The sequence below is a fragment of the Alternaria ethzedia genome (assembly GCF_023757985.1).
Source record: "Alternaria ethzedia strain BMP 0044 chromosome Unknown scaffold_4, whole genome shotgun sequence".
In the NCBI taxonomy this organism is placed as follows: Eukaryota; Fungi; Ascomycota; class Dothideomycetes; order Pleosporales; family Pleosporaceae; genus Alternaria; species Alternaria ethzedia.
The window spans coordinates 777973-805151 of NW_026056197.1; the positions used below are offsets into that span (position 1 = coordinate 777973).

Here is a 27179-nt window from a genome sequence, read left to right on the forward strand (position 1 = left end):
AACACCGTACTCATGCTTTCATCTCAGTACCAGCACCTCAAACTCCCCCAACCGACACAAGACACTTCTTACTTGCTAATATCATCGCCCCAGACCTGCTTGGCAATCTCTACACTCAGCTTAACCTTAGCCCATTGCTCCTCCTCCGTCAACTCGTTACCCTCAGCTGTGGAGCTGAATCCACACTGGTGGCTCACGCAAAGCTGATCGAGACCCTTGGGGGCAACCTTAGCCGCCTCATGTAGCCTCTTGATGATCTCCTCCTTGTCGTCTAGGGTGTTCTTCTTGCTGCTCATGACACCGAGCACAACGACCTTGTGCTCTGGCAGATGGCGCAACGGGGAGAAGTCGCCAGATCGCGCATCATCGTACTCGAGGAAGTAGGCATCAACATTGAGCTCCTTGAAGAGAACTTCGGAGACAGGCTCGTAGCCGCCAGAGGCGAACCACTTGGAGCGGTAGTTGCCGCGGCAGAGGTGGATGCCGATCTTCATGTCTGCGGGTCGCTTCTCGATGGCCTTGTTGATGAGCTCGGCATATTTGCGGGGGAGGGTGCTGAGGTCTTCGTTGCGTTCTTGCTCGGCGGCTTTGCGCATGTCGGGGTCGCATAGGTAGGCCAGGTTGGTGTCGTCGAGTTGGACGAAGCGGCAGCCAGCCTTGTACAGGCTGTCTAGCTCCTCCTGGTATACGCGTGCGAGGTCCTCGAAGAAGACATCGAGGTCGGGGTATGCGGAGATGTCGATCGAGGCGCGTCCACCACGGAAGTGCACCATTGTTGGCGATGGGATGGCGACTTTTGTGCTCGCCTTGCCGCCATTCTCTTTGATCGCTTGCTCAAGGAACTGGAAATCCTTGACCTGAATGGCCTCGGGGTGGGCCAGCTTTCCCTTTACGACCAGCGTTGGTGGCGAGAAGCCATCCTTGTGCCTGATGTTTCCCACTTGACCCTTCTCCTCGATACCTTCGACGTGCTTGAGGAAGTCGAGATGGAAGTATGCGCGGCGGAACTCGCCGTCGGTTATGGATCGGAGACCGCTCTCTATTTGCTTCTTTGCGACGTGTTTGATGTGTTCGTCTTCGACATTGCGGAGCTCGTCGGCGGTGATCTCACCGTTGGCTGCCTTTGTACGCGCTTCGAGGACGGCTTTGGGGCGGAGGAAGGAGCCGACGTGGTCGGCCCGATATACACCAGTGGGCAGAGGCATTGTGTCTAGTTCTGTACGACGGTTAGCATGCTGTGGCACTATCGCGGCATCAACACTTACATGAGATATTGTGGTTTTTGCTATGCAATAGTTTGTCCGTCAGACACAATGATGCTGTAGTTTGGCTAGAGGCTTAGCAATAAGATGACGAGACGGGACGCATCTGCCGAAAATTCGTACACGGCCTCGTCGGTTCTCCATCGCATAACGACCCGTCCACGTCTAATCATGAAGCTAGTGGGCCACGGCAGTTACAATTTTGGGGCTAAGACCCTGAATTGGGGGCGCCGAGGAATAGCGGGCGCGGGCAACTTGCTCCGAAGGGAAGTCACACCGCCGGCGAAGGCTGATAGAAAACATCAAACGCAGGCAAAGACCCTGTGTATATGAGACGCTCGCCATGGGAAACTTATCCCGTGGGAGTGAGTAGTGCCGGTGGCTGTCAGCTCTGCAGCTTCTGGACCTGGAGGGGTTTGCATGACGTTCGGCGGGGTAACCTCACCAAACTCCAGTTCGCGACACCACACTCGGATTCACGGACCGTGCACCTACCCAAATGTCAAAAGTAGATGAAATTGGGTATATTGAAAGATGTACGATGAAGCAAGATAGAGGGTGTTACATGTGGCCGATAACCATACGAACGGTCGACCAAGCAACGACGCATACCTCGTGGTATCACTTATGCAGCCTTCACAAGCTTCGCTTCAAGTAGCTCGCCAAATGAGCCTTCCCACAAGCCCTCATCCTCGTCGTCCTCTTCCATGAGGAGAGCGTCGGCCGCGTTGTAGATGCGATTGCCTTTGCTGTCAAACTTCTTCTCCCTCTTTGGGAGATCGCGCAAAGCAATCTTGAGTTGGATCGTACCAGCGCCAGGGCCTGAGTCGCCTTCTTGCTCTACAGTAGCTGTCTTGTATCCGCTAATCTCGGGTGTAACAGTGACAGGATTCACAGTAAAAAATTTGCAGGCGATGACAGCACCAGCCTTCATGTCGGACGACGTGAGATCTGGCAGGGTGCTCATGTCTTCAGGAAGTGGTGGCAGATCAGACTGCGCAGCCATTGCAAGATCTTGACGCAGCTGGTCCTCGACGGCTGCGTTGATGGACTCAGAGTCGGGGTTCGTTGTGGGAGCATCGTCGTAGTCTAAGATGATCTTCTCTTCCTCCTCCTCCTCCTCCTCCTCTTCTACTGGCGTTGCCTCCTGCTGCACGTTACTCCGCCTCTTTTGCTTCTTTTTCCTAGCCTTGTCATGCATAAGCTTGCTGGCTGGGTCCCAGTGCTGCTGAAACGGGAAGGGCGGGGCGCTGAGCTCAAAGTCCTCTTCCCAGCATTCAAACGCCGAGAGATTGATCCGTGTCTTCCAGAAATCGGGATTTGACCACTCTTCAGGCTCAGGTGTCGGTGCCTTCGCTTTTGTCTTCCGAACGGGCCCAGCCTGTCGAGCAAGTATCCGACCAATGGCGCGGGTGTCTGGTCGCAGTCTTCTGGAGGTAGGCTCTTTCTTCGCTGGTGGCTCTTCTTCCACTAGGGTAGTAGTGACTTTCTCAACGACCGGAGTCGTTGGCTGTATGGCCTCGTCCGCTGGTGCCGTCGCTTCTGTGCTTTCTCCGAACCTCGCCATCAGGTCCCGTTTCCTTCGCTCCAGCTCTGTTGTGTCTTCCGCGACCTCCTCTGCCGGCTCATCTTCGTCTAATCGTTTTCTCTTGCCTTGTGATTTGGCAAAAGGTTGTGTGTGTCGAGGTTCTTCCTCATCCAGACCATACCTGCCGTCTTCGTAGGCGACCAGGTCGCTGAACGTAGCGGTTTCGGGAAGCTTACCCGACGCCTTGAGACTACGCAGACGATTAGCTCTTGTACGTCGCGAGTTCCTCAGCTTTGTAGCTTTGAGTCCATCGCCGGGGGGTACATGCGTTGTGGCTGCTTTGGTCTTGCGACCGTCTTTGGAAGACAAGACATCGGGCGGGGAGCTTGCGTCGCTATCGTCGGAGTCGGAGTCGGAATCGCTCGAGGTGTCTGTCTCTGAATCTGAACCTGAGGTATCTGAGGCGCTAGACGACGCGTCCGACTTTGCCTTTGCCGTTGCGTCTGCGTCTGCCTCTGAATCTGAGTCCGAGTCCGAGTCTGAGTCTGAGTCCGAGTCGTCTGAAGAGGACGCCTCCTCCTCTGCTTCTTCGGGTGCAAAGTCATCATCATCTTCCTCGCTGTCGTCCGAATCATCAATTTCGGGCTGCTCGAACTGCACCGACTTGACTGCCCGTTGCGCCCTTGATGCTTTATTCCCCGACTCCTTGTGACCGTTCAGCATCGCAACATCGTCGCGCGCTTCGGATGGTTCTCCATGCTCCGTTAGAAGTCCCACAGCTTCAGTATCGTCGTCGGACTGCCCATCGTCTAGTCGGCGTCGTTTGCGCGGAGGTATGCGAACAGCAGGTCGATTTGGTTGTCGCAGGTAGGGTCGACCGAAGGGAACGCCATCGACGAGATGTTGGCCTCCGTCTGATATTTGATCACGGCCGGTGAGGGTGCGCGCGCGCACTTCGGCCGTCATAAGTGGGCGGATGCTGGTAGGCTGTTAGCAGATATTAGGCTAGAGATTCTAGAATCACATACGAAACATGATCGTCTTCTTTGAGCGCATTCGTGACGGGCATAAAGTGCAGGCACTCGAAGCCGCCCACCTCGACGACATAGTGCTCCAGGCCCCAGTGCTCGGCCTCTAGCGGGATAATGTGGTTGACATCCTCAAGCAGACGCGTAATGGTGTATGCCTGCGTGCTGTTCGTTTCGGGCACGCTCCAGAGTATGTTGGCGGCAGGCAGGCCATTCCGCTGGACCGTCAGTCGAAGCCTCATGATGGCGTGTTGAAGCGCATGTGTTCGCGCGTCAAATGCGATGGTCGCGAACTTTTGGAAGGAGCTAGGGCGATGACGATCCCTGCTTTCGAGGCTAGCCCCATTTGCTTAGCCCCTTCTCCACTTCTAGATTCACCAGCATGTCACTGCAAACAGCAGGTGTATTACCACCCGCACATGACGCAATCCTCGATTTTGATCTGAGCTATATATCACTAATCTAGGACTACAAGTTCGACATAGTCAATTGCTGTCCTTTCCAGTTCAGAGTTCACAAACTGCAACGATGCCTATGATGCCCATCAGTACGCTCAAAGGTTCCTGGAAGCGTCTTCTCGACGACGAACGTCTGCGCCGATCTTCCCAAGTCCTTTCCGTTGTCGACGATCATGTCTGCATCTTCGGTGGTGAAGTGAAGCCAAGGGAGCCACTGGACGATAAAGTCGACATTGTCTCGCTCAAGTCTGGTATGACTTCCCCTCATTGTAGTAGGCCATCAAGGTACGGCACTAACGGCGCCACAGATGCAAAGCGTTTGGAAACGAAGGGTGTCTCTTCGGCGCCCACTCCAAGGGTTGGAAGTGCATCAGCTGTACTGAATGGGAAAATGTACCTTTTCTCTGGTCGGGGTGGCATCGACATGGCCCCAATAGAGGAAGATGGCGCAGTGTGGTGCTTCGACCCCTCAAGCTCAGCCTGGTCCAAGATCATGCCTGCTGATTCATCTGCGCCATATCCACCAGCTCGCAGTTATCACTGCTCTACTAGTGATGGCAAAGATACCTTCTTCCTCCATGCTGGATGTCCCGCAAGTGGCCGTCTCTCAGATCTGTGGATGTTCAACATCAACGAACGTACATGGAAACAAGCCCCCGACGCTCCGGCGCCACATCGAGGAGGAACTTCTATCGCTTACAGTGGTGGCAAGCTTTACAGGATGAATGGATTTGATGGAACCACGGAGCAGGGTGGTAGTGTCGACGTCTTCGACCTTGCCAACAATTCTTGGTCAACTGACACATTCAAAGCGGATGGCAACGATGGGCCTGAAGCTCGCAGTGTCTGTGTTCTTCTGCCAGTCAAACTGGCTCGAAAAGACAAGCTCCTTACTCTTTTTGGTGAACATGACCCTTCATCGCTCGGTCATGCTGGAGCAGGCAAGATGTTGAAAGACGTCTGGATCTATGACATCAGCGAGAAGTGGTGGACTCAACTACACCCCGATGGTAGCGATGGTACTCCTGACCCCCGTGGTTGGTTTGATGCCGATGTGGTCAAGGCTGAGAGCGGCAACGACAGCGTCATCATCCATGGTGGGCTTGGTGAGAATAACGAGCGTCTGACCGACATGTGGCAGCTCGCCTTCTAGATATGTACATGATACAAAATGGATGCCTTTTACTGCGTTTGCGATCACGAATTCTTTTGGCGCTTTGATTTGGTCACCAGTCATAAGTTGCTCATTGTAGCACCTACGCCTGAGTACCAAGCCGCAGCTCAGCGATCATGCAAATACGTTAAGCTAAGTACATTGTCGTACCTAAATTACTTTTCATGGCTCTTGAGTCCAACGCCCCGCTGGTGATCGCGTGTCAGCAAGTCTGGGTAGTACCTTCCGTGCCTATGCTCACACTGGGGAAGGAGCCTTCATCTAGGAAATACCAAAAAAATAAGAATGCGGCAAGTATACTAGCATATCAGCTTCACACGAGGTAGAATATGCTACTGGTATAGAAGCTATCTGGATGCATGTTGCTGCTGCTGCTGCTGCTGCTGCCATGAACAAACGTCACCGGGTCAGTACGAGCTCCATGGGTTTCCGAGGAAAAATAGTCGACTGTTTAAATGTATCCGGAAAGCGCTGTCACTGCTTTATTGCTGCGGAACGAAACCTCAGGGTTGTGATGAGGAGACCCAGTTCGGCTCTGTAGATATGAAGAAGCCACCTGAGCTTTGGAACTGAAAGTTGCGCAGTCGCGCCTTCCCGATGGTGCGACCGCCAGAGTAGGAATCTCAACGTGTTCGGTTCCAAATGACCCGGTGCTCACGATAGATGAGCGTTTCTCCCAAGCCCTTTGTCTAATCTGGTTTCCAGTCGGAATGTGGAGGAGAGTGTAGAGTAACCGCCCGTGGTATCTATTCCGCTCGTTGGGTCAATGCACAGATGCTGTTGTATACAATGATGCCCTGTACCCAGAATGGAGCTTTGGATACTTGTAGATGCGCGACACGAATATTTCGTCGATGCGATCACAGTGGGCAGGATGCATCTAGCAATGGCTCAGATGGTTAATGAGTCTGAGAACCTTGATTCTCCTAATTGTTCCCCAGCTTTCTGTAGAACAGTCAGATCGTCTGAAAATAGAAGAATTTATAGGCATACTTTTAGTTTTGACATGGTGGAATGGTGGTGCTTCTCCATCGGGTGCAGTTCGTGTCAAGTACGCGTTTACCTCGGCTATACGACTTTGATGTCTGCACATCGATTCCATACACCCAACAACGCGGTTCGCTGTATCATCTCTCAACCGCGAAAAGGCCAGTATATGCCGAAAGCAAATGATGTGAGGTCGCCAGCATCCGCTCAATGTTCGTACGAGCATGCTGGGCTCCGCTCCACATCCCGCTCCCGCCATCCGCCCTTCTCCGCGCGTCATCGCTTCCCCGCACAACGAACCTTCGGACGAGCCTAAACATGTAGCAAATCGCGCGAAATGCGTCGCGAAAGCTATAAGAGCACATCGCAATTAGACTGCTGTTGTATCTGTGACTGAGGTTGTCAAAATGCATTCCGAAGTCCTTGCTTTCGCAGCTGTCGTAGCAGTTGTTGCGCGCATCCTCTTTCCGTTCTTCAAAAATGCATCTTCACCATTGCGAAATGTACCTGGACCAGCCTCAACGCGGTTTACAGACCTGTGGTATCTTTGGAGAGTGAGAAGAGGAGGCTTTGAACAGGACAACATTGAGCTGCATCGAAAGCATGGTGAGTTGGACCCTGCCGGCCTGTTCCTGATCTGTCCTGATACCATACTTACACTATTACCACAGGCGAAATAGTCCGCTACGGTCCGAATCGATACTCCCTCTCCTCTCCCGAAGCTCAGAAAACGGTCTACGGGCATGGCGCCAAATTTCCAAAGTCTTCGTGGTACGCAACCTGGCAGAACCCGTCGCCCTCGCAGTGGTCCCTCTTCGCCGACCAATCCATACCAAGACACAGCGAGAACCGGAGGCAATATCAAAGCGCATACACAATGTCATCGCTCGTGAGCTACGAGCCGTACGTCGACGAGTGCACAGACCTATTCAGCCAGCGCCTCCAGGAGGTAGCGAGTGCGGGTGCGTATGCCGACATGGGGCATTGGCTGCAATGCTATGCCTTCGATGTTATTGGATTGATCACATACTCGAAGCGACTGGGCTTTTTGGATAGGGGTGAGGATATTCGTGGCGTGATTGCGGCTCTCGAAGATCATCTGTGGTATGCTACCTTTACGGGCATCTTCTCCTGGCTCCACAAATATCTCTTTCCCATCCGAAATTGGCTGGCTGGTCCGACAGGCACTGGGAGGGCGTATGTAATGAAGTTCACGCAAGAGCGCATTGCAGAACACGAGAAGGAGGAGACCAAAGCCATTCCTGTCGATGGCATGGAGGAAGGCAAGACGAGCATGGACTTCCTTTCCAAATTCTTCAAGAAGAATGCAGATGACCCCAAGGCGTTTACAATGTACCATCTCAGCATGGGCTGCGTGTCGAACATGGTCGCTGGTTCAGATACTACAGCTATCAGTCTCTCTGCAATCCTGTACTACCTACTCAAGTTCCCGCAAACATTCGAGACTCTGCGTCAAGAGATCGACGAGCGGAAGCGCGAAGGCAGGATTGGCCACTACATCACATTCAAGGAAAGCCAGGAAATGCCGTATCTTCAAGCCGTCATGAAGGAGGCGCTGCGAATGCACCCGGCTACTGGCCTACCACTCGAGCGCGTGGTACCCGCTGGAGGAGCGAGCATATGTGATCAGTTCTTTCCCGAGGGCGTAAGTTGCCGTGCATGCCAAATCGCGCTCTCTAGGCTGACTGCTTGTGTAGACTATTGTCGGAATCAACTCCTGGGTGGCTCACCGCAACACATCTGTTTTCGGCCCTGACGCAGACGTGTTCAGACCTGAGCGCTGGCTCAGCTCCGATAAAGAAAAGCTTAGTCTCATGGACCGCAACTGGATGCCGGTAAGTCGTAGCACCCGAATGTCACCTTGCTCGGCTTCTGCCGACCGCTGTGTCGTCGTTTCCACAAACATAACGCCACTCGTTCACCATTGCCTCTTTCGCCATCTCAGCCAGCCTCACCATATCCTTCATCTCTTTTATCTCACGATGGACAGCGGCTAACAAAAGTGGCAACAGTTTGGTCTAGGCTCACGAACGTGCATCGGAAGACATATTTCGCACTTGGAAATGTCCAAGCTAATCCCCATGCTGGTGCGCGACTTTGATTTTTCGCTCGCCCCCCACCTGCAGGCTGCAGATTGGGAAACGACGAATTACTGGTTCGTCAAGCCGAGGGATTTCCAAGTCAAGGTTATGGTAAGGCGACAGGGTCTCTGATGTTGAGGAACGTATCGCAGCAGCGACGGCCCGTCGGGTAGCTGAGTACCCGGTTCTGGGTGCGACTGTGATTGTCGGTTGCTATACTTGGAATGACAGATAGAGTAGTTGAGCAATCGAGGACGAGATTGACATGGTAACGTGCAGTAGCGGAGTGGAACTGCAAGGTATCATAGGCCCGATGTGAGCTGGCAGATAACAGCCCAATCGCAAAGTAAAAAGTACTTACCCTGTTGCTGCAACTGCTAGGGCTAGCGAGCATCGCAATGCATAGACGAAGTATTGTATATTGTGAGAAGCCTTGGTGGCGCTCCGAGTTGCAATCTACACCTTCTGGAATACCGTGGCGCCCAGCCGAAGCCTCCGCGGATTGTGCCGTCCCACGTTGTCCTCAGCCCGCCTCATCATGGGTTCTGGCTTGCAGTATGCAAGGCGATGGAGCAGACAAGTTGCCACCGGTAAATTCCTCGCGTGGCTGCCTAGCAAGGCTGTTGCCGCGGTTGATGAGCGACAAGAAAAAACCTGAAAGTAGGGAGATTGGTGTTGGAGACCGGAGTGGATGATGCCTTGATTGTAAGCACACCATGATGTTGGAATATGCACGAGAGATGAGAGGGTGTTGGCTAGTCGCTGCCCCTCCTCTGCGGCATGTAGTCCAAGTAGGCAACCCCTCTTGCATCATACCTGTGATGAACCATGGGTGAATCTCGGTACCCTAGCCACGCCCCTGATCCCACGCCTGCGGACTTGGAAGTTCGGAAAAGCAAACAAAACCTCCTGCGGTGACTGAAACGGCCAACCCCAGAAGGTCCCAAAAAAGTAAACACCCTCCCAGTTGCCAAATTGACTGGGTACCAGCCTGCCAACTGTGGGACAAGTGGGACGAGACAATCAAAATCGGGATGATGCGGCGCAGTTCGTGCGCTCCCGTGTACAGATAAGCGGAAGCGCCTCCGCCGGTGAGCCCCTGCAGCAACTTAAACAGGTGGAAGTCGTGCTCGCACCCAAGGCCTCTGATTCGCCGGCATTAGCGTTGCGACTACTGCATTTGGATTAGGAGACTGAGTCGCAGGCTAAGTCGTGTGGAGATTAGTGCGAATGTTCAACAGAAAGTTTATCGCGCTTTGGCATCGACACCGTACGTGATTTTCTCAGGGGTGCGATGCATAGCTGGGCAAAGGCGAGAACGGGCGATGGACATGGAGATGCGCGGGAGTGCATTGTCTGCGTGTTCGCTGGGTCAGGGAAGGAAGGTGAGACACGAGTGCTGACGCGACATGCAAGTGATGGACGCGAAGCTGCGAGTGTCTTCGATGCGAGGCTGGAGTGGATGCTTCGCAAGGCTTGTGGGACCATGATTGCGGATACGAGATGCGTCGTACATACGGCGATTATGCACGACGGTGAATTCGTTTATGTCGTGTCGCTGGAGGCCTGTCGCTAGGCTGTCAACTTCCGCTGCACGTAAGCTGCATGGGAATGGTGTGATTGCATGGAAGCGATTGGTGAGAAAAAATCTATTAGATACTACAGTATTGTTTTGTCCTTATCTGTAAAATGTTCGATGCGGACGTTTGATGCCCAAGACGCCTCGGCGCCTCTACCATGCCAGGGAGGAAAAGAAATGGGAAACGTTCATCTAATGTGCCCTTGTGCCCTGACTGACGTTGTGAAAAAGAAATGTGATACGTCCGCGATCGTGAACCCGGTTTATAGTGCGAGGTGGACCCGTGGGGTTATCGGATAGAAAAAGGAAGGAGCGTTCGGCAGTCAGACGCTGGTGGTCTAGCACTTGCCGGCCTGCCACATCTTGACAGACTTGACAGTCATGCCGCGCTCGGTGCCCTCGCCCCAAGTTGGGAGCCAGTCATCCTTAGCTATTGCAGAGTTAGCATAGTGATCATAGTGTTGCGAAGTGGGTGTGAACATACCATTCCAGAAGTCGCGGACAGCAAAGTCACTGCCATCAACCCAGGGCTTGTTACCCTCGCCGTCAAAGAACCATCCGTTTTGCGCACCGACGGCGACGTTGAGAATGAGGTAGAACTTCTCGTCGAAAGGCGCGTTCTTGCCGCCTTGCTTCCAGGGGTCCTCGAAGAGAGTGCCGTTACTGGTGGTCAGACCGTTGAAGCCACCCTTGTTCCACAGCTTGTTCTTCTCATTGAACTTGAAGTACATGACCTGCTTGAGACGGCTGTCGAGGTACAACATGAGGTAGTTCTCAGTCCATTCCATACCGAATGTGTGCCAGCTGGAAGCGAAGTCTGTGCGGCGGAAGAAGGCAGTACCGTGGGTGTTGATGTAGCCGTCGTGCTTGTAGTCGGGACCCCAGTGAAGCGTAGAGGAAACGAAGTCACGACCCTCAGGGTACTTGTACGAATTACCGCGGAACTCAGCAATGTCAATCTCTCCACTGCGAGGCCATTCACCGTACTTGTCCTCCTCGGGCATCATCCAGATGGCGGGCCAGAGCCAGTCACCCTTGGCTGTCTTTGCCACAACCTCGACGCGGCCGTACTTGATCGACTTCTTTCCCTTGGTGGTCATGCGTGCGGATCGAACAGGAGGAATGATAGTTCCAGTGGTCGAGTTGGAGCGGATACCGCAAGACTTGTAGTCGCTGGATGTGCAAGAGCCGTCACCGTCTGCCTTGGTGATGTTCAGTGTGTAGCCATTGACGATCTGCTCCTCGGTAATACTGGTCGATTCGGTGGTGAGGGTTGGGACAATGTGAAGACCCTCTGCGTCGACGAAGCTGTTCTTGGGGTCGTTGGTAGTCCAGTCAAACTCTCCGTTTCCGTAGCCGCCAGTCTGGATCTCGTAGCCCCAGTTGGCAGGGTCAATCTTCTCGAAGTTGTCTTCCATGATAAGACATTGCTCAGGTATTTGGGCCTCTTGCACACCAGTGTACATGATGTATCCACTGACACAGAAGCCGATGATGATGAAGCCAAGGGTGATCCAGTTGCCGACCTTGGTCTTCTTCATCCTTGGGTCGTCGACCCATGGCTGCTCACGCCTAACATGGAGATTAGATCAAAGTTGACAGCGGGTGGAATGGGTACTACATACTCTCCCCGTAGCCTGTAGCTTCTGAAGGGTCGCGGTTGTTTCCGTATTTCGGAAGCGCTGATCTGGCTTCCATATATAGGACCGAATGACAGGTTGGAAGGGTTTCTGGGAATGTATGCTCCCTGGTTAGAGGACTCGGGACGCATCCTTTGTGACATGCCGGCAGGAAGGTCTGGGACATCTTGGGAGTGGGCCTGAGGCGGTGCGTCCTCCTCAGGGCTGGCCTTCTTGTTGCGCTTGAAGAAGGAAGGCATTGTCGTACTGTAGAATGAAGGTATCAAAAACGGAATAGAAATTCCAAAGTATTAGCGATGGGCAAGGTAGTTAATTGCCGTACGCGACCTCGTCTAAGGAGATTAGAAGAGTACACAAAACAACGCAGGGGACGTTGTTGGGAGCTGAAGTATCGATACCACAAGCCGAGCGAGCGCCGCGCTGAGTATGCGGCACCGATAAATCGATAGTAGGCTTAAGCGGCGTCGGGAAGAGCGAGGTTCACGGATTCCAAAAGCCTAGATTTAGAACATTCAACACACTCTAGGCGTATCTGCCGTTCTCGACGTGATGGCTTCTGCAAGTGCAAGGGGCGGGCAGTGCCCATGGCAGTTTCATCCCAGTCGCTTGTTACGGTCTTGGAAATAGTGCACAGTAGCGTGGCTGTTTCTAGCGTTCGTTTAGACGCAGGTACGTCAGGAAAGATGAGATAGGCGCAGACCTAGTGTGACAGCCTTGCAGTCAACGTGCCAGGGGGTAAAGCCACACACCGCTAAGGATACGGAAGGATTTGACCGGCCGGTGCTAGGCTTGTGCTTGAGGCTTGACGTTGGAGAGTTGACTTGGATCTCGGGCGCCACGGCACATCAATCCATGGTTCATGTTTTGTCTAGCGCCCGGTCGATCGCTTTTCAAAACCCGCGCGATCTACACTTGGGTTTTCCACGCTTGTACCCAGAAAAGTGTGGACCTGTAGATGCGCCTCCGTAGTCCTTTATGCAGCTGTCTATGCATTGGCGGGTCAGCCTAGACGCGGCTTGCCAGTATGCAAGATTCTGATGTTGTATTCTCCCCTCCGTATCTGCACGTTGGTGGCTAAATCCTGCACCTCGGCTTGCTGACCAGAAGCTGTTGATTGACTTATCGGCGAGCCGGCTAAACGCACTAACCACGACGGGTGTCGCATATCTAGTAGCTCCGCTGCTGCAATGGAACTCTGTTGACTAGCAACTGGGCTGTGACTCGAAATAACCCAGCTGGGCATCGCGTCATGCAAAGTTAAAGAGTTGAGGCAGAAAATCTGTGACGTGTGGCTGATGGTGGCGAGCTGCTTTGTGTGTTGTTCGATATGTAGACGGGGGTACAGGATCAATAGAGGCGGAACAAAGTCCTAATCTTAACCACGGGAGAGTCAGCAAGGGTGCTTATCAAGGGCAACATGCAGTAAGCTGCGCATTGATCATTGGCTTGTTTGCGACGTGGGATTCATCCGCTCCCGGAACGTGGGCATCCTGTAAAAGCAATTCGCAGGGTCTTGTCCCCCTTCTGAGGATGTGTACCGCTCGCCCAGAGGTTGTCGGGATGGCGCACGCGTGGGCCAGGACCTCATCTTGGCTTGCAGGACGTCACTGTATTTGCGGCGTAGGGTGCCGGCAAGACTGAGCGGTCCAGCGCTCCAGATGCCCGGTTCGGCGCTGAGCTAGGCGGCCAGCTGTCTCCACTTCCGACCTGACTCTTAATCGCAACGTAGGAGGCTGGCTGGACAGGTCCGCTACGTGACGCCGAGGAGCTGACCGAACGTCGAGAAAAGTAAATTCTCCTCCGGCGGAACGTCAAAAAGTGGTGGCGCACGCCCAGTATAGCAGCGGCTAGGCTAAACCGTTCCACTTAGCTCAGGCACAAGCGTGGGCGTGCAAGGTACCCGAATGCGACAAACAATTGCACATCCCCTTTTGCTTCAGATCTCGATGATGACCCATAGCTTGATGGTGTTGCACCGGCGAAACATATGTTCGTCGATGCTAGTAAGGGAGCCACTGTCCCAACATTGAGGACCACCATGGCCCAGCGGACGGGAGAGCGACCGGGGCGTGCGCTGGCGAAATAATCGATAGATGAAAGGATTGCTAGGTGCAGCTGGCGGTCTGCGCTGCCGCCGATTCTGGATGGTGGTGAATGCGAGATAGCGTTTGTGACAGACGCAGTGACCTTAATCGGGACATTCGCGTAGCAGGTCTTGTTGAGACTCGAACGTGCTAGACAAGGGGTCTGCCGAACATTCGATAGTGTGTAGCATGAGTGTATCTTTGACCTGGTCGCTAAGGATTGTGGCGGGGCCCTGTTTCGCGTAGTCGGAGAGAATTGTGTAGACACTACCAACTGTGCCGCGTTGATAACCTCTGCTCGTCGACCGCTTCCGTTCTCTTTCCAGTCTCTACACACTCGCGCTTTACTGATCTTCGCAGGGCTCCTTGCCCATTCTCTCGTTTCTTGGCTCCGACCACAGCACCTGTCTTTAACAGACTCGTCTGCTCCTTACAATCGCTTACTATCCCTACCGCTCCTCTTAATTCTTTTGACATCCCCTCGGCATGTCTTCCGCCACACCTTCCCACGATGGGGACAGGCCCTTCATCCCCTCCAGCAGGCAATCGTTCAGTGGCAGTGTCAATGACTCCTCCCGCTACTCCGTACCCCAGACACCGACGAGTCGTCCGGCCCTGTCGCGGCCGTTGACCATGAAGATTGACGAAGACTCAAGATACCGTGCCGTAAGTACAAACAACCTCAAGATTGCATAACAATGTCTCACACAATCTAGATCATCAAGCACCTTTACGCTAAGGCATGCTCCATGCGATGGATGACATCCAGTGCCCTGACACCTGGCTCCTGCGAAGGTGTCCTGATCCGAAAGGGTCAAGGAGAATACGTCACAGAACCCGTCGCGGCCAACAAGGACCTTCTCTCGGCAGTAAAGAGGATCAACCCTGGTGTCGCCCTCACCATGAGCACCGATGGTACCCAGGCCATCTTTGATGTCCTCGAGCCCTTCGAGACGGAGTTGATGTTCCAGAACGGCTCCCAGATCCAGATCTTCGAGTCAATGGCAGAGGTCGCTACCTCAAGTACCATCCGCAAGTTCCAATACGCAGCTCTTATCCGCCAGGAGAGGCTCCTCCTTGTATGGCACGATGACCTCGGTGCGATCCTTTCCCAGGCGATGGAGATCGAATCAAGGATCCTGGCCTTGGTTTGGGGTACATCAAAGAACCCCTTCAGTGGTTTCGACAGCGCCATCCAGTCCAGTGCCAACTCCACCCTTGGAGGATCAACCGTCGACTTCGCTATCGACAGCAAGAAGGACGATGTTGAGGTCAATGCTGAGGAGGTTGATGGTGACCTCGAGAAGGCCGAAGGTCCTAAGGAGTCGCTCGCACGTCCTCTCATCTTCACAAGTTCCATCTTCGTCGGTCTCGCCATGGTTTTGATCATCGTCCTCGTCATCGGTCTCGGAAACAAGGCCATCATTCTCCAGACTATGACCGATCACTTCTACCCCCGTATCCTTCTCGTCCTAACCGAGCCACTGTGGATCGCCCTTGGTCTCTTCTTCGTCGTTGTCGTCCTGGGTAACATCTTCGAGGTGTTCGGACCCGTCACTGGTGTCAAGTCTAACAGCCGCTTCCACTCCGCCGTCAAGCCCAACCTTGCCCAGGCACGCGCCATGGGATTCACGCCGTCGACCATCACCATCCAGATGCCCATCTACACCGAGTCCCTTGAGGGTGTCGTCAAGCCTACCGTCGCCAGTTTGCAAGCCGCCATCTCCTACTACGAGTCCCGTGGTGGAACTGCACGCATCTTCATCAACGATGATGGTATGGCCGTCCGATCGGCTGAGGATAACGAGAAGTTCCTGCGATTCTACGAGAACAACAACATTGGATGGGTCTCGCGCCCCAAGCACAACCACGAAGGCTTCGTTCGCCGCGGAAAGTTCAAGAAGGCCTCGAACATGAACTTCGCTCTCAACACCTCCAACAAGGTCGAGGATGTACTTCAAAGCATGGTCGACAACCGTTTCGACAAGGCTGATGGTGATGCTTCGATCTCTGAGGAGGAGGAGCTCGCTCTCTATCACGAGGCTCTCGAACAGGTTCTGACCGCAGACCCCCGCGCGAAGGCTGGCGGTAACATCCGTATGGGTGAAATCATTCTCATTGTCGACTCCGATACCATCGTTCCCGAAGACTGCCTCATGTACGGTGCCGCCGAAATGTACCTGTCGCCCGAAGTCGCCATTGTTCAACACGCTACTGGTGTCATGCAGGTCTCTTGGGATTACTTCGAGAACGGTATCACCTATTTCACTAACCTTGTCTACACCGCCATTCGCTTCTCAGTCGGTAGTGGTGAAGTCGCACCCTTCGTCGGTCACAACGCCTTCTTGCGATGGCAAGCTGTCCAGTCCGTCGGCAACCCTCCGGAAGATGATGGCTATGTCTGCTTCTGGTCCGAGAGCCACGTTTCCGAGGATTTCGATATCGCGCTTCGTCTCCAGATCAAGGGTAACATTGTCCGCTTGGCCAGTTACCACGGCCGTGGCTTCAAGGAGGGTGTGTCTCTTTCTATCTTCGACGAGTTGGACCGATGGGAGAAGTACGCGTACGGTTGCAACGAACTGGTCTTCAACCCTGTGCACACCTGGTTGTGGAAGTCCCCCTTCACCAAGCTCTTCCGCACCTTCATCTTCTCCAACATCCAGCTGTCGTCCAAGATCTCCATCTGCGGTTACATCTTCTCCTACTACGCTCTCGGATCGGCCGTTCCCCTCGGTTGCCTCAACTACTTCCTGGTCGGATGGCTCAACGGTGATCTCGACAAGTACTATGTCGAATCGTGGAAGATCTTCATCGTCCTGCTCATCGTGTTCAACGGAATGTCCAACGTCTGCTTCGCCATCATGCGCTACCGTATCGGTGAGGCCAGTCTACTGGGTGCCTTCTTCGAGAACCTCAAGTGGATGCCCTTCTTCATGATCTTCTTCGGTGGTGTCTCGTTCCACATCCTCCTCGCCATTTGCTCGCACATGTTCTGTATCGACATGAGCTGGGGTGCCACAGCCAAGGAAAAGGACAACTCCAACTTCTTCGCCGAGCTGCCCAAGATCTGGAAGCGCTTCAAGTGGATGTACATGATCATGATCCTCATGATCGGAGGTATGATCTACCTCGGATGCTTCGCTCCCCACGGCTGGGAGATTACCGGTCTGACTGCCGTTCTGCCGTAAGTACCCTCCTACTCTGATATCATTGACATCTCGCTAACAATACCTAGTTGGGCTGTAACGGTTACCATGCACTGCCTGTTGCCCATCGTACTGAACCCGTCATTGACGGTCTTCAACTACTAGTTGGGTCATGACTGGATGTATTTTCTTTTGTTCGATTCACCTGTTGCGGCGTTGGGAATTGGAAGCCAGTTGGCACCATGGATCGGGATACATAGAGCGGGTCATCGCATCATGGAGGGCACCATTCCCTTGTCGGCGTTGGTTCTAGAGTTGTATGACCTACTTTACAGGTTAATTTCTAATCTCGTTACAAAAATGACAGTTCTTTCACCTACACATGCTCACCGCTTGATGACTATGTTCCCCGCGATATGCATGGATGTTTCGCATTGGTCCCGTATGATTTCGCCGGATTGGGGTCGTGTGAGAGGCGATGGCGATGAGATGGAAGGGGTTGCGGAGGTGTGGTGTTACCTGGGGGCGTGATGGGTGCTGTGTGCTCTTCATACGGCAGTCGCGGGCGGGCTGGCGGTGGAAAGCGTAACACGGCGCAACTTGGACTGCGCACCAGGCCATCAAGCCACAACTCACTACCGTCACCACATGGTCATTCCTAGCCATTCACAACACCACATAACCGAACAGATTTCAGCCCATCGCGAAACCCCAATCAGCATGAAGTCGATCGCCTCGACACAGCTGCTCTCTGACCGGGGTTCCCGTCGCGGCTTGCGCTTTCTTACCTGGCCAGTTGAGGCAGCACCATTCAGATGATAGCACACCACACCTCGCCATGGATCTAGATGCTACCGTCGGCGTGCACATCGACGATATGTGCAGTCTCTTCAGCGACGGCGTTTTCTGCCGCTCCCGTCTCAGCGCACTTGGTTCAGAATGAGAGTACTGTGCATGCAGCAATGCGAAGACATCTGAAGGGACATCCGCATGATGAGACTATGGTAACGAACAGATAGTAAACAAGCCGATGGATACATCGGTACGGAGTATACATTATGAGTTGTGGAGATGGCGGTTCTGTAGAGATCTACCTGATGCGACACAGATTCTGTCATGGCCCGGTGCGTTTACAAGGTAGCCGCCTGGGGCCACATGCCAGCTGAGGATGCACGGCAATTTCCTGCAGTAGGAAGCGGACATCCAATGACACGCGTGACTTTGGTATCGCGCACGTTAGGGCAAGGGCGAGGTTTGCGCGAAACGAGGGACACGCGTGTTTGACGGGTGTAAGAGGCAGTTTGGTCGAACAGCGCTCGCTGGCGATCTGTTGGCGTGTGGGTGGGCTGTGGCCCCTCTACGTCAGCTGTGGTGGGGTAAGCTCAAGCAAGACCAGCCACTGAAACATGCCACTAGCAACATTCACATAGACACCGGTGTACACAAGGCACCCCTCTCTCCTCGACCTACAACCTCTTCCTAGACTCTTCCGTGCATATCAACAAGAGTATACGAAATCACGAGCACGATGCCGCAAATCAGCGACATCTGGCTGCCATGCCTCATCGTAATGGTGTTGTGGGCGCGCCCCACGGCAGCTTTCGGTGCGGGCAACATTGCAAGCCTGAGCGCCATTGAGGGACAGAACTGGCGCCATGGAGATATCGAAGACACCCTACTCACCCTGCTTATCAGCGGCCAGACGGGCAAGAAGTTCAGCAAGATGGATGTCAAGCGTGTCTACTTTGGCAATTGGCTACGCGACTACTCCCAGGCCGTCGATGTCGGCACTGTCAAGATGGTCTCTGCAGAGGCTATCCGAATCCTCCTCTGGGTGCTCGGCTTCATGAGCTTCGGCTACGGAACCAAGGAATTCGAGGTCACCCGCGATCGCCTTGGATGCTACAGACCTGAAGAGCACATTGACAACCCCAAGGTTGGTACACCGCTTTATTGCTCAAGTCCTGATACTGACTATTCAGGACTACGCCGACAATCTCGATGCCCGCGACTACGACCGCCGCCTGCGAGGTCCCGTTGACGAGAGACGCGAGCTCAGCGTCGACGAGCGAACCGGCCTGAAGAACTACATCGCTTCCGAAGACTTGGGTATCACAACATCGGCTGGCATGGTCCGCGACCTGCTTCGGCGTTGCATCGACCTGGGACGCCGCTCGCGAGGAAAGGGACCCGACTTCTACGAAGCCTTGAGGTTGCTTGGTACTGCGACCCACTGTCTAGAAGACTACTCTGCCCACTCCAACTATGTCGAGCTTGCCTTGATTGAACTCGACGAAGACAACCAGGGCATTTTCCCCCACGTCGGAAGGAACGCCCTGTTCGATGTCCGCGCCGCTGGAAAGCAGGTATACCCCATCATCACAGGCACATTCGGTGGCGTCGACTTTTTGCACTCGGTCTGCGGTGAGATTACCGACAAGGCTACACAGTCCGAGCTGCAGGAACTTGAAGGCGCAATTGCCAATGCCGACAGGAATGAGAACAAGAGCAAGATCCAAGAGCTCCTTGCTAAGCTCCCAGACGGCATCTTTGGTGGCAAAGACGAAGCTGGTAAGGCCGAGGAGCTTGCCGACAACTCCAACGCTGCTGCGATGGGCAACATCCAGATCACCCCTAAGGAGCCTGAGGCATTTACTGAGCAGATTGGAGAGCTAGTCAAGCAGATCTACCCCATCATGGAGTTCCACGATGAAATCATGCAGTCCATCACCGAATTCATTGAGAAGATCCCAATTCTGCCAGATCTGATCGAGGAGGTCCAGAGCCAGGTCACCATCTTCGTCTTCAGTCTTCTTGCTCCCTACGTTCTGCCCATTCTGAGCCAAGTCAAGTCTGAGCTTGAGACGGGATCCAGCGAAGTCATTGCAAGCTCTCGTGAGAAGCAACACATCGTCTTCAATGACGATGACTGTACCGACCCGACCCACAGCATGCTTTCCAAGGATCATTTCTCCAACGTGCTCAACGAGCCTGCTGGTCGCGTAGCATCTGCCGTGCTGAGCTGGGCTGTTCCGCAAGTCGTCCAGTGCTGGGACGGTGAGGCCGACCCTGAGGAAACCATTGACCGCATCATCAAGGGCGTGTTCCACCACCCTGCGGTTGCTGCGGCAGAGAGAAACCATGGAGGACGGGGTGATCGCGGGGTCCAGGAATGCCACCAAATCATGTTTGACACGGTTGGAAAGTGGTGGAGCTCCAAGGACAGGCGCGCACAGGAGGAGTTCCGTGATCAGCTCAGTCGGGACGGCGTACAAAACCTCCGCAACCACAAGGAGAACGTGCACGACAAGGGCCATGGTTGTGGCAAACCTCTGGGTATGGCCAACAACTTCGGCTCTTCCGGCGGACAAGGTGGTGTCAACCCACAGATCCAGCAGGCCTCTGACCATGTTGGCAAGCTCGCAGGCGAAGCCGTTGGTGGTGGCGCCCTAGGCGGCCTTGTCGGTGGTCTTGTTGGCGGCATCGGCGGCTCTCTGCTTGGTGACGCTTTTGGTGGAAAGGAAAAGAAGAGCCACAAGGAGGAGAGCTACGGTCAAGACGGCTCTTACACTCAGTCCTACTCGGAGACTGGTCATCACCAGGCATCTTCGTATGGCGACAACGATCGCTATGGCCGCGCCGAGTACGAGCAGACACAGTACCCGAGTGGTGGGCGTCGCGAGGAGTACTCTCGTCAGGAACGGGACGACCGTGGCGGATCCTACAGCTACGAACAGCGTGTCGAGACTTCGAGCTACAGCAACACCGGTGGATATGAGCGTCGCGAGGAGCGTCGCGTCCAGCATGGCGATCAATGGCGCTCTGAAGAGACACGCGAAGGGATCGATCGGTCTGGAGAATACTACTCCGAGGAGAGAGAGTAGGCGAAATCCTCAATTCATGACGATGATAGGCTAACAATTGTGCAGACGACGTGGTAAGTCCAAGAAACACTCCGATGACGACGATTCGAACGATTCGGGCGGCGAAGATTCATACGAGAAGCGGATGAAGAAGGAGCGCAAGAAGCGTGAGAAGGAGGAGAAGAAGCGCCATAAGCACAAGAAACATGGCAGCGGTGATGAGGATTCGGATGATGCTGACAAGCGTCGATCAGGATCTGGTGAACACAGGCGTCGCTCTCGCTCCCGTGAGCATGAACACCGTCGCAAGAAGAGCGGCAGCCGCTCCCCCCAGCGCCAGTCCGGAGGGTACTCGCAAGGCTACGGCCAAGAGCAGCGCTACGGCGAGCAGTCAGGCTACGGTCGTGAAGAGCAATCCAGGTACGGACGCCAGGAGTATGGCGGAGACGTTGGAGGCTACGGCCGTCAGCAACCGCAGTATGGTGCTGACTCTTATAGCACTGGCGGATACGGTCGTCAAGAGGAGTCTGGATATGGCCGTCGCCAGGAAGAGTCGAGCTACGGTCGTCAAGAGTACGTTGGCGAATCTTTTCACCGGGGCTACGGTACTAACCCTTACAGATCCAGCGGATACGGTCGTTCGGAGGGCCTCGAATACGGTGGTGAGCGTCCTGATCAATCTTACGGCGCCTCTGGCGTCCCCGGTGGTTTCGGTGAAGAGACTCAAGACTATGGCCGCCGCCGTGACGATGAAGATGAATACGGTCAGCGAAGGCAGGAGTATGGCTCCGGTGGTTATGGTGAGGAGGGGTATGGAAGGCGTTACTAGACATGACGTCTTTTCCGCGGGGTCTTAACGTGGCTTGGGGCTGCTGGGCCGTGTCCGGAGCACCATGATGACTATGCTGTAGTACCTGCATGAACCGCCCAACTCTGCCGATAGACTCGCCAATGTGAACATCATCGTGGCTGACATCACCAACGCGCTTAGTTTTACAGTGGCTTCTACAGTGAACCGTTTGATTATGCGCTTGAACTATGCTATCCTCGTATAGAGTGAACGGGCCTCCTTATGAATAGGAACTGGAATGCAGAAGGTGATGTGTGCAAATGGGCTTTGCACCCTGCAACAGTACATGCGTTATAGCCTTCAAGAGTATCTAGCAGCCCAGATGTTGGTACCGGGGAGGAGGAAGCAGCATTCCACTTCATCCCTATCAGTGACACTTTCATGACGTGCCATAGCAACGCGTGAGTAAAGCAGGGGGCCGTGCGAAAGGAAAGATATGTTTGGCCTGAATACAAGAAGTGAAATCGGTTCGTGGATGTTTACCATACTTTCCGGATGACCAGAGGAAACCCATCCGTGCAGATGATGTACTGCGGATGGAGAGGGTGCGGATGAGAAGTGGATCCGACACAGGTGAGCGTTACGGCGGAGAAAACGCGCTAGTGCCGAGCTGGGACCGGCTGGATTCCCAATGTTCAGCGACTCGTAAAGACGCGACAAGTCGACCAATTCCGCTTCGCTGTACTCGCCTTTCTTCTGCTTCTGCTTGCGTCGCATTGCGCAACATGACGAGCATCGACGACCTCTTCAAAAGCGCAAACGGTTCGGCAAAGCGCAAGTTCGAGAACCCAAACGAAGCCGACCCGACCCAATCATACAAATCTGCAAAGCTGGACGCAGATGGCGATGTCAAAGCCCCAGTGCAAGCCTCGGTAGCTGACGAAGATGATGACGACGAGGCTGGTCCCTCGCTACCGCCCGACTTCGAGGACGGACCCGGCGACGACGACGAAGGACGCTTCTTTGGCGATGGCCTGGACGAGAATGCGCGGGACGCCATGGAGTACATCGATGCGCAAGACGGCGATGGAGCTATAGGCGAAGAGAAATACGACGTGCCGTGGGTGCGCAAGCTGGCGCTCAACTTTGAGAAGAAGGTCAACAAGAACGCATCGCTGCGCGCAAAGTACGAGGACGACCCCACCAAGTTCATGGAGTCGGAAGGCGATCTAGACGAAGGCATAAAGGCGCTCAGCATACTGTCGGAGCACCCGGAGCTATACGAAGAGTTTGCGAAAAGCACAGCGGCCTCCAAGTTGGTGGAACTACTGGCGCATGAGAACACAGACATCGCAATCGCAGCGATCGAGATGGTCTCGGAACTCACAGACGAAGACGTTGGAGGGGAGCAAGAACAATGGGATGCGCTCGTCACCGCCTTCATGGAGGCCGACCTGCTCAGCCTGCTCGTATCCAACTTCTCCCGCTTCGATGAGACCGACGAAGCCGACGCATCGGGCGTCTACAACTCCCTCAGCGTCATCGAGAACCTACTATCACAACCCACATACACAGACATAATAGGCAGGGAGACAGCTCTGCTAAAGTGGCTACTGGACAGGATACAGAAGCCCGAGAAACCCACAACACAGAACAAACAATACGCCTCCGAGATCCTCTCCATCCTCACACAGTCCTCGCGACCGAACCGAAACCACGTAGCCGACGCGAACGGTGTCGAAATCTTCCTCACAAACCTCGCGCCGTACCGAAGAGACGACCCAGAAAAGGACAGCAACGAGGAGGAATACATGGAGAACCTGTTCAACTGCCTCTCGTCAGTGACAGAAGAGCCTCTTGGAAAAGCCAAATTCCTAGAAGCAGAAGGTGTAGAGCTCTGTCTCCTCTTCGTCCGCGACGGCAAGACCAGCAAGAGCCGCGCCCTGAAAGTACTAGACCACGCCTGCGGCTACGCAGAAGAAACAACACCACCACAAACCAACGGCAACACAAGCGCAAAAGGCAAAGAAGCCGCAGCAGAAGTTCCCGAAGCCACAAACAGCGCCACAGCCGTCTGCACCAAACTCGTCGACAGCCGCGGCCTGAAACCTCTCTTTAGCACCTTTTCCAAAACGAAAAAGTCCCACGACCCCCAGCAAACCGAACACATACTCGGTATCTTCGCCTCTCTCCTCCGCTCCTTACCCGGAAACTCCGATACCCGTTTCCGCCTCCTAGCCAAGTTCCTCGAGAAGGACTACGACAAGATACACAAACTGGTTGAATTGCGCAGAGGCTACGTTACCCGGTTATCTGCTTTCGATAGCAAGTTAGCAGAGAAGAAGAAGGCGTTGCGGATAAGCGGGAAAGATGAGCTCGAGGCTTTTGAGCTGGAAAATATTCCAGACCGGTTGAGTGAGGGGCTGTATTGTCTGGAAAGGATCGATGCTGTGTTGGCCTGGTTGGTTGCTGAGGATGAGGGTGCAAAGGTGGCTGTTGAGAAGGCACTGGCAGAGAGGGATGAAGGATTGGGAGACGTTAAAAGGACGTTGCAGGCGCAGCTTGACGGCGTGATGGCTGTCGAGCCAGCTGAGAGGGAAATGTTGGAGACGCTTGTAGGGTTTTTGGTGTAGATATATTACGGAAGCAAATGCTATGAGCAAACGCATGGGATGAACGTTTCTGGTATTCAAATATGACTTTTCCATGCGAAGCCCTATAGAGGCACCTACCGAGACCTGAAGACTTCAAGAATATACCATGCAAATGCATCGAAGTCGCCACGCATTTCTGCTCCTCAACCAATGCATATACGCGGAAGCTCCCCATAACAATATGATTCCTTCATTTCACCCATGCTCTAACCCTCCGCCTCAATCTCATAAGCATTGGACTTGTGTTTAGGCTCAAATTTGAAGTTAGGGTGAGCAGGACCCAAGAACATCTCACTGCAAACACGTTAGCCAAAATACCTTCCCACGTCGTAAGTGGAACATACCTGAGCTTGATCCAGTCCGTGTAGTGCTCGCTAGCCATCAACGTCTCCAGGTCATTCCTACCCTTGAACCTCGGGGGACGATCCTGGATGTTCGGGGGCAAGTGTTCCAATAGACCAACCGGCACATAGCGATGCGCAAAGCTCAGCCACTCAAGGAGGAAACGACGAGTCGTGCCAATGCCCATCTCATCAGAACCCCAAGTTTGCAGACCGTACTTGGTAAACTTCTCAATGTAGGAGAGGCGCTCTGATGCGGACTTGTCAAGGTACTGGCCCTTTTCAATCTCTTCAAAGAGCCAGGGTTTGATGAGTGCGCCACGACCGACCATGACAGTGTCAACCTTGGCGTTTTCGAGATGGTTGTAGTAGTCCTCGTGAGAGTAGCAGTCACCGTTGCCGACAAAGTAGACATGGCCGCCGTTTGCGAGGTCACGGGGATCAGCTTCGGCGGCGGTATCTGTTTTGACCGCTTGTTCTTTGCGGAGTCGGTTGATGAGGGCGGAGCATTCGGCGATGTAGGACCAGTCTGCGCTTCGAGAGTATCGCTGTTGCTTACTCCTGCCGTGGAGGGTAATGGCTGCGATACCCGAGAGACCCTTCCCAGACTCTACGGCTTCGTGGCCGCCAAGTACGAGGCGCTTAATGAGTTTTTGCGCGGTCGGGTGGTTGTCCTTGGTACCCATGCGGATCTTGACGGTGATGGGGACCTCCTTGGATACATAGGTCATTCCACGGAGGATACTCTCCAGTTTTGCCTCGCTATCGAGTAGTGCGGAACCACTTCCCTTCTCACAGACGAGGTTGATGGGGCATCCGCAGTTGAGATCGATAGCGCGCAGCCTCGGGCAGTATTCAGTCAGTACTTCAACCGTCTTGGTGGCCAGCCATGGCTTGTTCGCCGCGATTTGTGCGCCGAACTTGAGATCAGTCGAGTTGTCGTAGCCCTGGACCACAGTGTTCTTGCCCAAGAACTTTGGAGGGGTTACCTCAGATTCGTGGGCTTTGAGAAGCGGCCACTCGCCCTTGTCACCTTGGATCAATGGCATACCCATGGCCATCTCACTCCAAGTCACTTGGCAGCCAAAATCCACGCAGAGCCGGCGGTACGGCATGTTGCCTTGAGTGGTGAGGGGTGCGAGCATTGGTGTCTCGGGTCCGTAGTAGAGCCTGCGCTTCTCTGACGGCCTGAAGGGCGCCTCCACAAACTCGGCTCTGCGCGCCTCCTTCTCCTCCTTGAGAGCGTCCATGTCCATCTGAGCTGCATCGAACATTTCTCTTTCGTTGCGAGCATTGGTCTCGATCCATTGCAGGTACTGGTCAGAGCGCGGGGTTCCAATCTTCCGTCTCGATAAACCAATTTTGATATCCTTTGGCACAATGTTGACCACTTCAGCCTCTGCTTCTTCGTCGAAGCTGGAGAACTTGGATTTCCGGTCGGCATCTTCTTTCAGGACTAATTCTTTCCGGCCGTCTTCTAGGGTGCGCTCTTCGGAATGGCTACCGACGAACCGACACTTCCAGCCGAAGTGGCAGAATCCCTTGACAGCATAGACTGGACATTGGCCATCAAAGGTAGTAAGATCTTCTCGTCGGCCTTCCTTCAGGTACTTGCGGATATCGTGTTCGAACTTGCACTTCTCGCCAAACGGACACTCCTTGGGTGAGAATTCATTGTAGGCTGCGCGAGTACCACAGAGCGGTATCTTGTCGCGCGAGCTGCCGAAAGTGCGGCTGGTGTTTTGGCCCTTTTGCTTTTTGTCTTTCTTGTTGTTCTTGCCCTTTCTGGGGCCATCGCGAGCATCAGTCTTTGGTAGGCCTTCAGATTTGTGCTCAGCATCAGCGCCCTCGGCTGCATCGTCGTCAATGACTCTGTCCTTGGTCGCGGCCTTGTTGTTATCCAGTCGTATCAGGAATCTGGTGTTCTTAGCACGCGAGTTACTTCAAGTGGGTGGCGCATATACTCTGCCTTGATGGGTGCGACACCCTTGACTCGCTTCACAGAAGTATCCGCATCCTCGATGTCTTGACTGCTAGTCCTGTTCCTCTTCTTGGGGCTCGCAGGTGGTTCGGACTGCACATTGACTGTATCATTGCCGCCATTGATGCCATTGGAGCCCTCGCCGTCTGGGGCCGAATGCTCGGACTCGAGCTTGGTTCCCTCACCTGTCGTCATTTCATGCAAGCAAGGCGGCCAGGCTGAGAATAGGCGTGCGTGGTTGGCGTTGTTGCTCAAAAGAGAAAAGCACTCGCTCAAATTGTGAGGGCAAATGCGGCTAGAAGAGGCTAGACCGGCGGCCCATGCGCTAGTGAGCAAGTTGGGAAAGCTGCGATCATACGTCACAGCCAGGCACTTGCGGCTCCCCTACATCACATCGCGTTTCCCGTTCCCACTTTCACATCAACCCTCCTGCAATCCTTTCCGGCCCTCCGCACGATTCTCATCTTCCTGCTGGTTCTTTGCACGCACACGCAAGCCAGCTCCTCCCAGATCCATTGTTGATCCAGCTCAACCCCGCTCCCACACAAACACACACACACCA

At 54.1% G+C, this 27179-nt stretch overlaps 9 protein-coding genes across 9 annotated transcripts; 5 read left to right on the plus strand and 4 right to left on the minus strand.

The window, feature by feature from the left end:
• Positions 1–68: 68 nt before the first annotated feature.
• J4E87_002393 (uncharacterized protein) lies at positions 69–1205 on the minus strand (the record flags this gene model as incomplete). The annotated part of the gene is made up of 1 exon (XM_049374030.1): positions 69–1205. One exon carries the CDS (start codon positions 1203–1205, stop codon positions 69–71), a length of 1137 nt encoding a protein of 378 aa, XP_049236170.1.
• Positions 1206–1887: 682 nt separating this feature from the next.
• Positions 1888–4060, minus strand: J4E87_002394 (uncharacterized protein; the record flags this gene model as incomplete). Its single annotated transcript, XM_049374031.1, has 2 exons — positions 1888–3769; positions 3819–4060. The coding sequence occupies 2 exons, from the start codon at positions 4058–4060 to the stop codon at positions 1888–1890; spliced, it is 2124 nt and encodes a 707-aa protein (XP_049236171.1).
• Positions 4061–4346: 286 nt separating this feature from the next.
• Positions 4347–5429, plus strand: J4E87_002395 (uncharacterized protein; the record flags this gene model as incomplete). Its single annotated transcript, XM_049374032.1, has 2 exons — positions 4347–4527; positions 4585–5429. The coding sequence occupies 2 exons, from the start codon at positions 4347–4349 to the stop codon at positions 5427–5429; spliced, it is 1026 nt and encodes a 341-aa protein (XP_049236172.1).
• Positions 5430–7040: 1611 nt separating this feature from the next.
• On the plus strand, positions 7041–8671 carry J4E87_002396 (uncharacterized protein; the record flags this gene model as incomplete). Its single annotated transcript, XM_049374033.1, has 4 exons — positions 7041–7047; positions 7109–8103; positions 8156–8293; positions 8471–8671. 4 exons carry the CDS (start codon positions 7041–7043, stop codon positions 8669–8671), a joined length of 1341 nt encoding a protein of 446 aa, XP_049236173.1.
• Positions 8672–10456: 1785 nt separating this feature from the next.
• Positions 10457–11997, minus strand: J4E87_002397 (uncharacterized protein; the record flags this gene model as incomplete). The annotated part of the gene is made up of 3 exons (XM_049374034.1): positions 10457–10548; positions 10603–11690; positions 11744–11997. The coding sequence occupies 3 exons, from the start codon at positions 11995–11997 to the stop codon at positions 10457–10459; spliced, it is 1434 nt and encodes a 477-aa protein (XP_049236174.1).
• Positions 11998–14328: 2331 nt separating this feature from the next.
• On the plus strand, positions 14329–17153 carry J4E87_002398 (uncharacterized protein; the record flags this gene model as incomplete). Its single annotated transcript, XM_049374035.1, has 3 exons — positions 14329–14508; positions 14559–17026; positions 17078–17153. 3 exons carry the CDS (start codon positions 14329–14331, stop codon positions 17151–17153), a joined length of 2724 nt encoding a protein of 907 aa, XP_049236175.1.
• Positions 17154–18516: 1363 nt separating this feature from the next.
• J4E87_002399 (uncharacterized protein) lies at positions 18517–21680 on the plus strand (the record flags this gene model as incomplete). The annotated part of the gene is made up of 4 exons (XM_049374036.1): positions 18517–18924; positions 18971–20868; positions 20918–21424; positions 21473–21680. The coding sequence occupies 4 exons, from the start codon at positions 18517–18519 to the stop codon at positions 21678–21680; spliced, it is 3021 nt and encodes a 1006-aa protein (XP_049236176.1).
• A 746-nt stretch (positions 21681–22426) lies between these two features.
• On the plus strand, positions 22427–24274 carry J4E87_002400 (uncharacterized protein; the record flags this gene model as incomplete). Its single annotated transcript, XM_049374037.1, has 1 exon — positions 22427–24274. The coding sequence occupies one exon, from the start codon at positions 22427–22429 to the stop codon at positions 24272–24274; it is 1848 nt and encodes a 615-aa protein (XP_049236177.1).
• A 227-nt stretch (positions 24275–24501) lies between these two features.
• Positions 24502–26812, minus strand: DUS3 (tRNA-dihydrouridine synthase 3; the record flags this gene model as incomplete). The annotated part of the gene is made up of 3 exons (XM_049374038.1): positions 24502–24589; positions 24640–26553; positions 26601–26812. The coding sequence occupies 3 exons, from the start codon at positions 26810–26812 to the stop codon at positions 24502–24504; spliced, it is 2214 nt and encodes a 737-aa protein (XP_049236178.1).
• Positions 26813–27179: the final 367 nt, after the last annotated feature.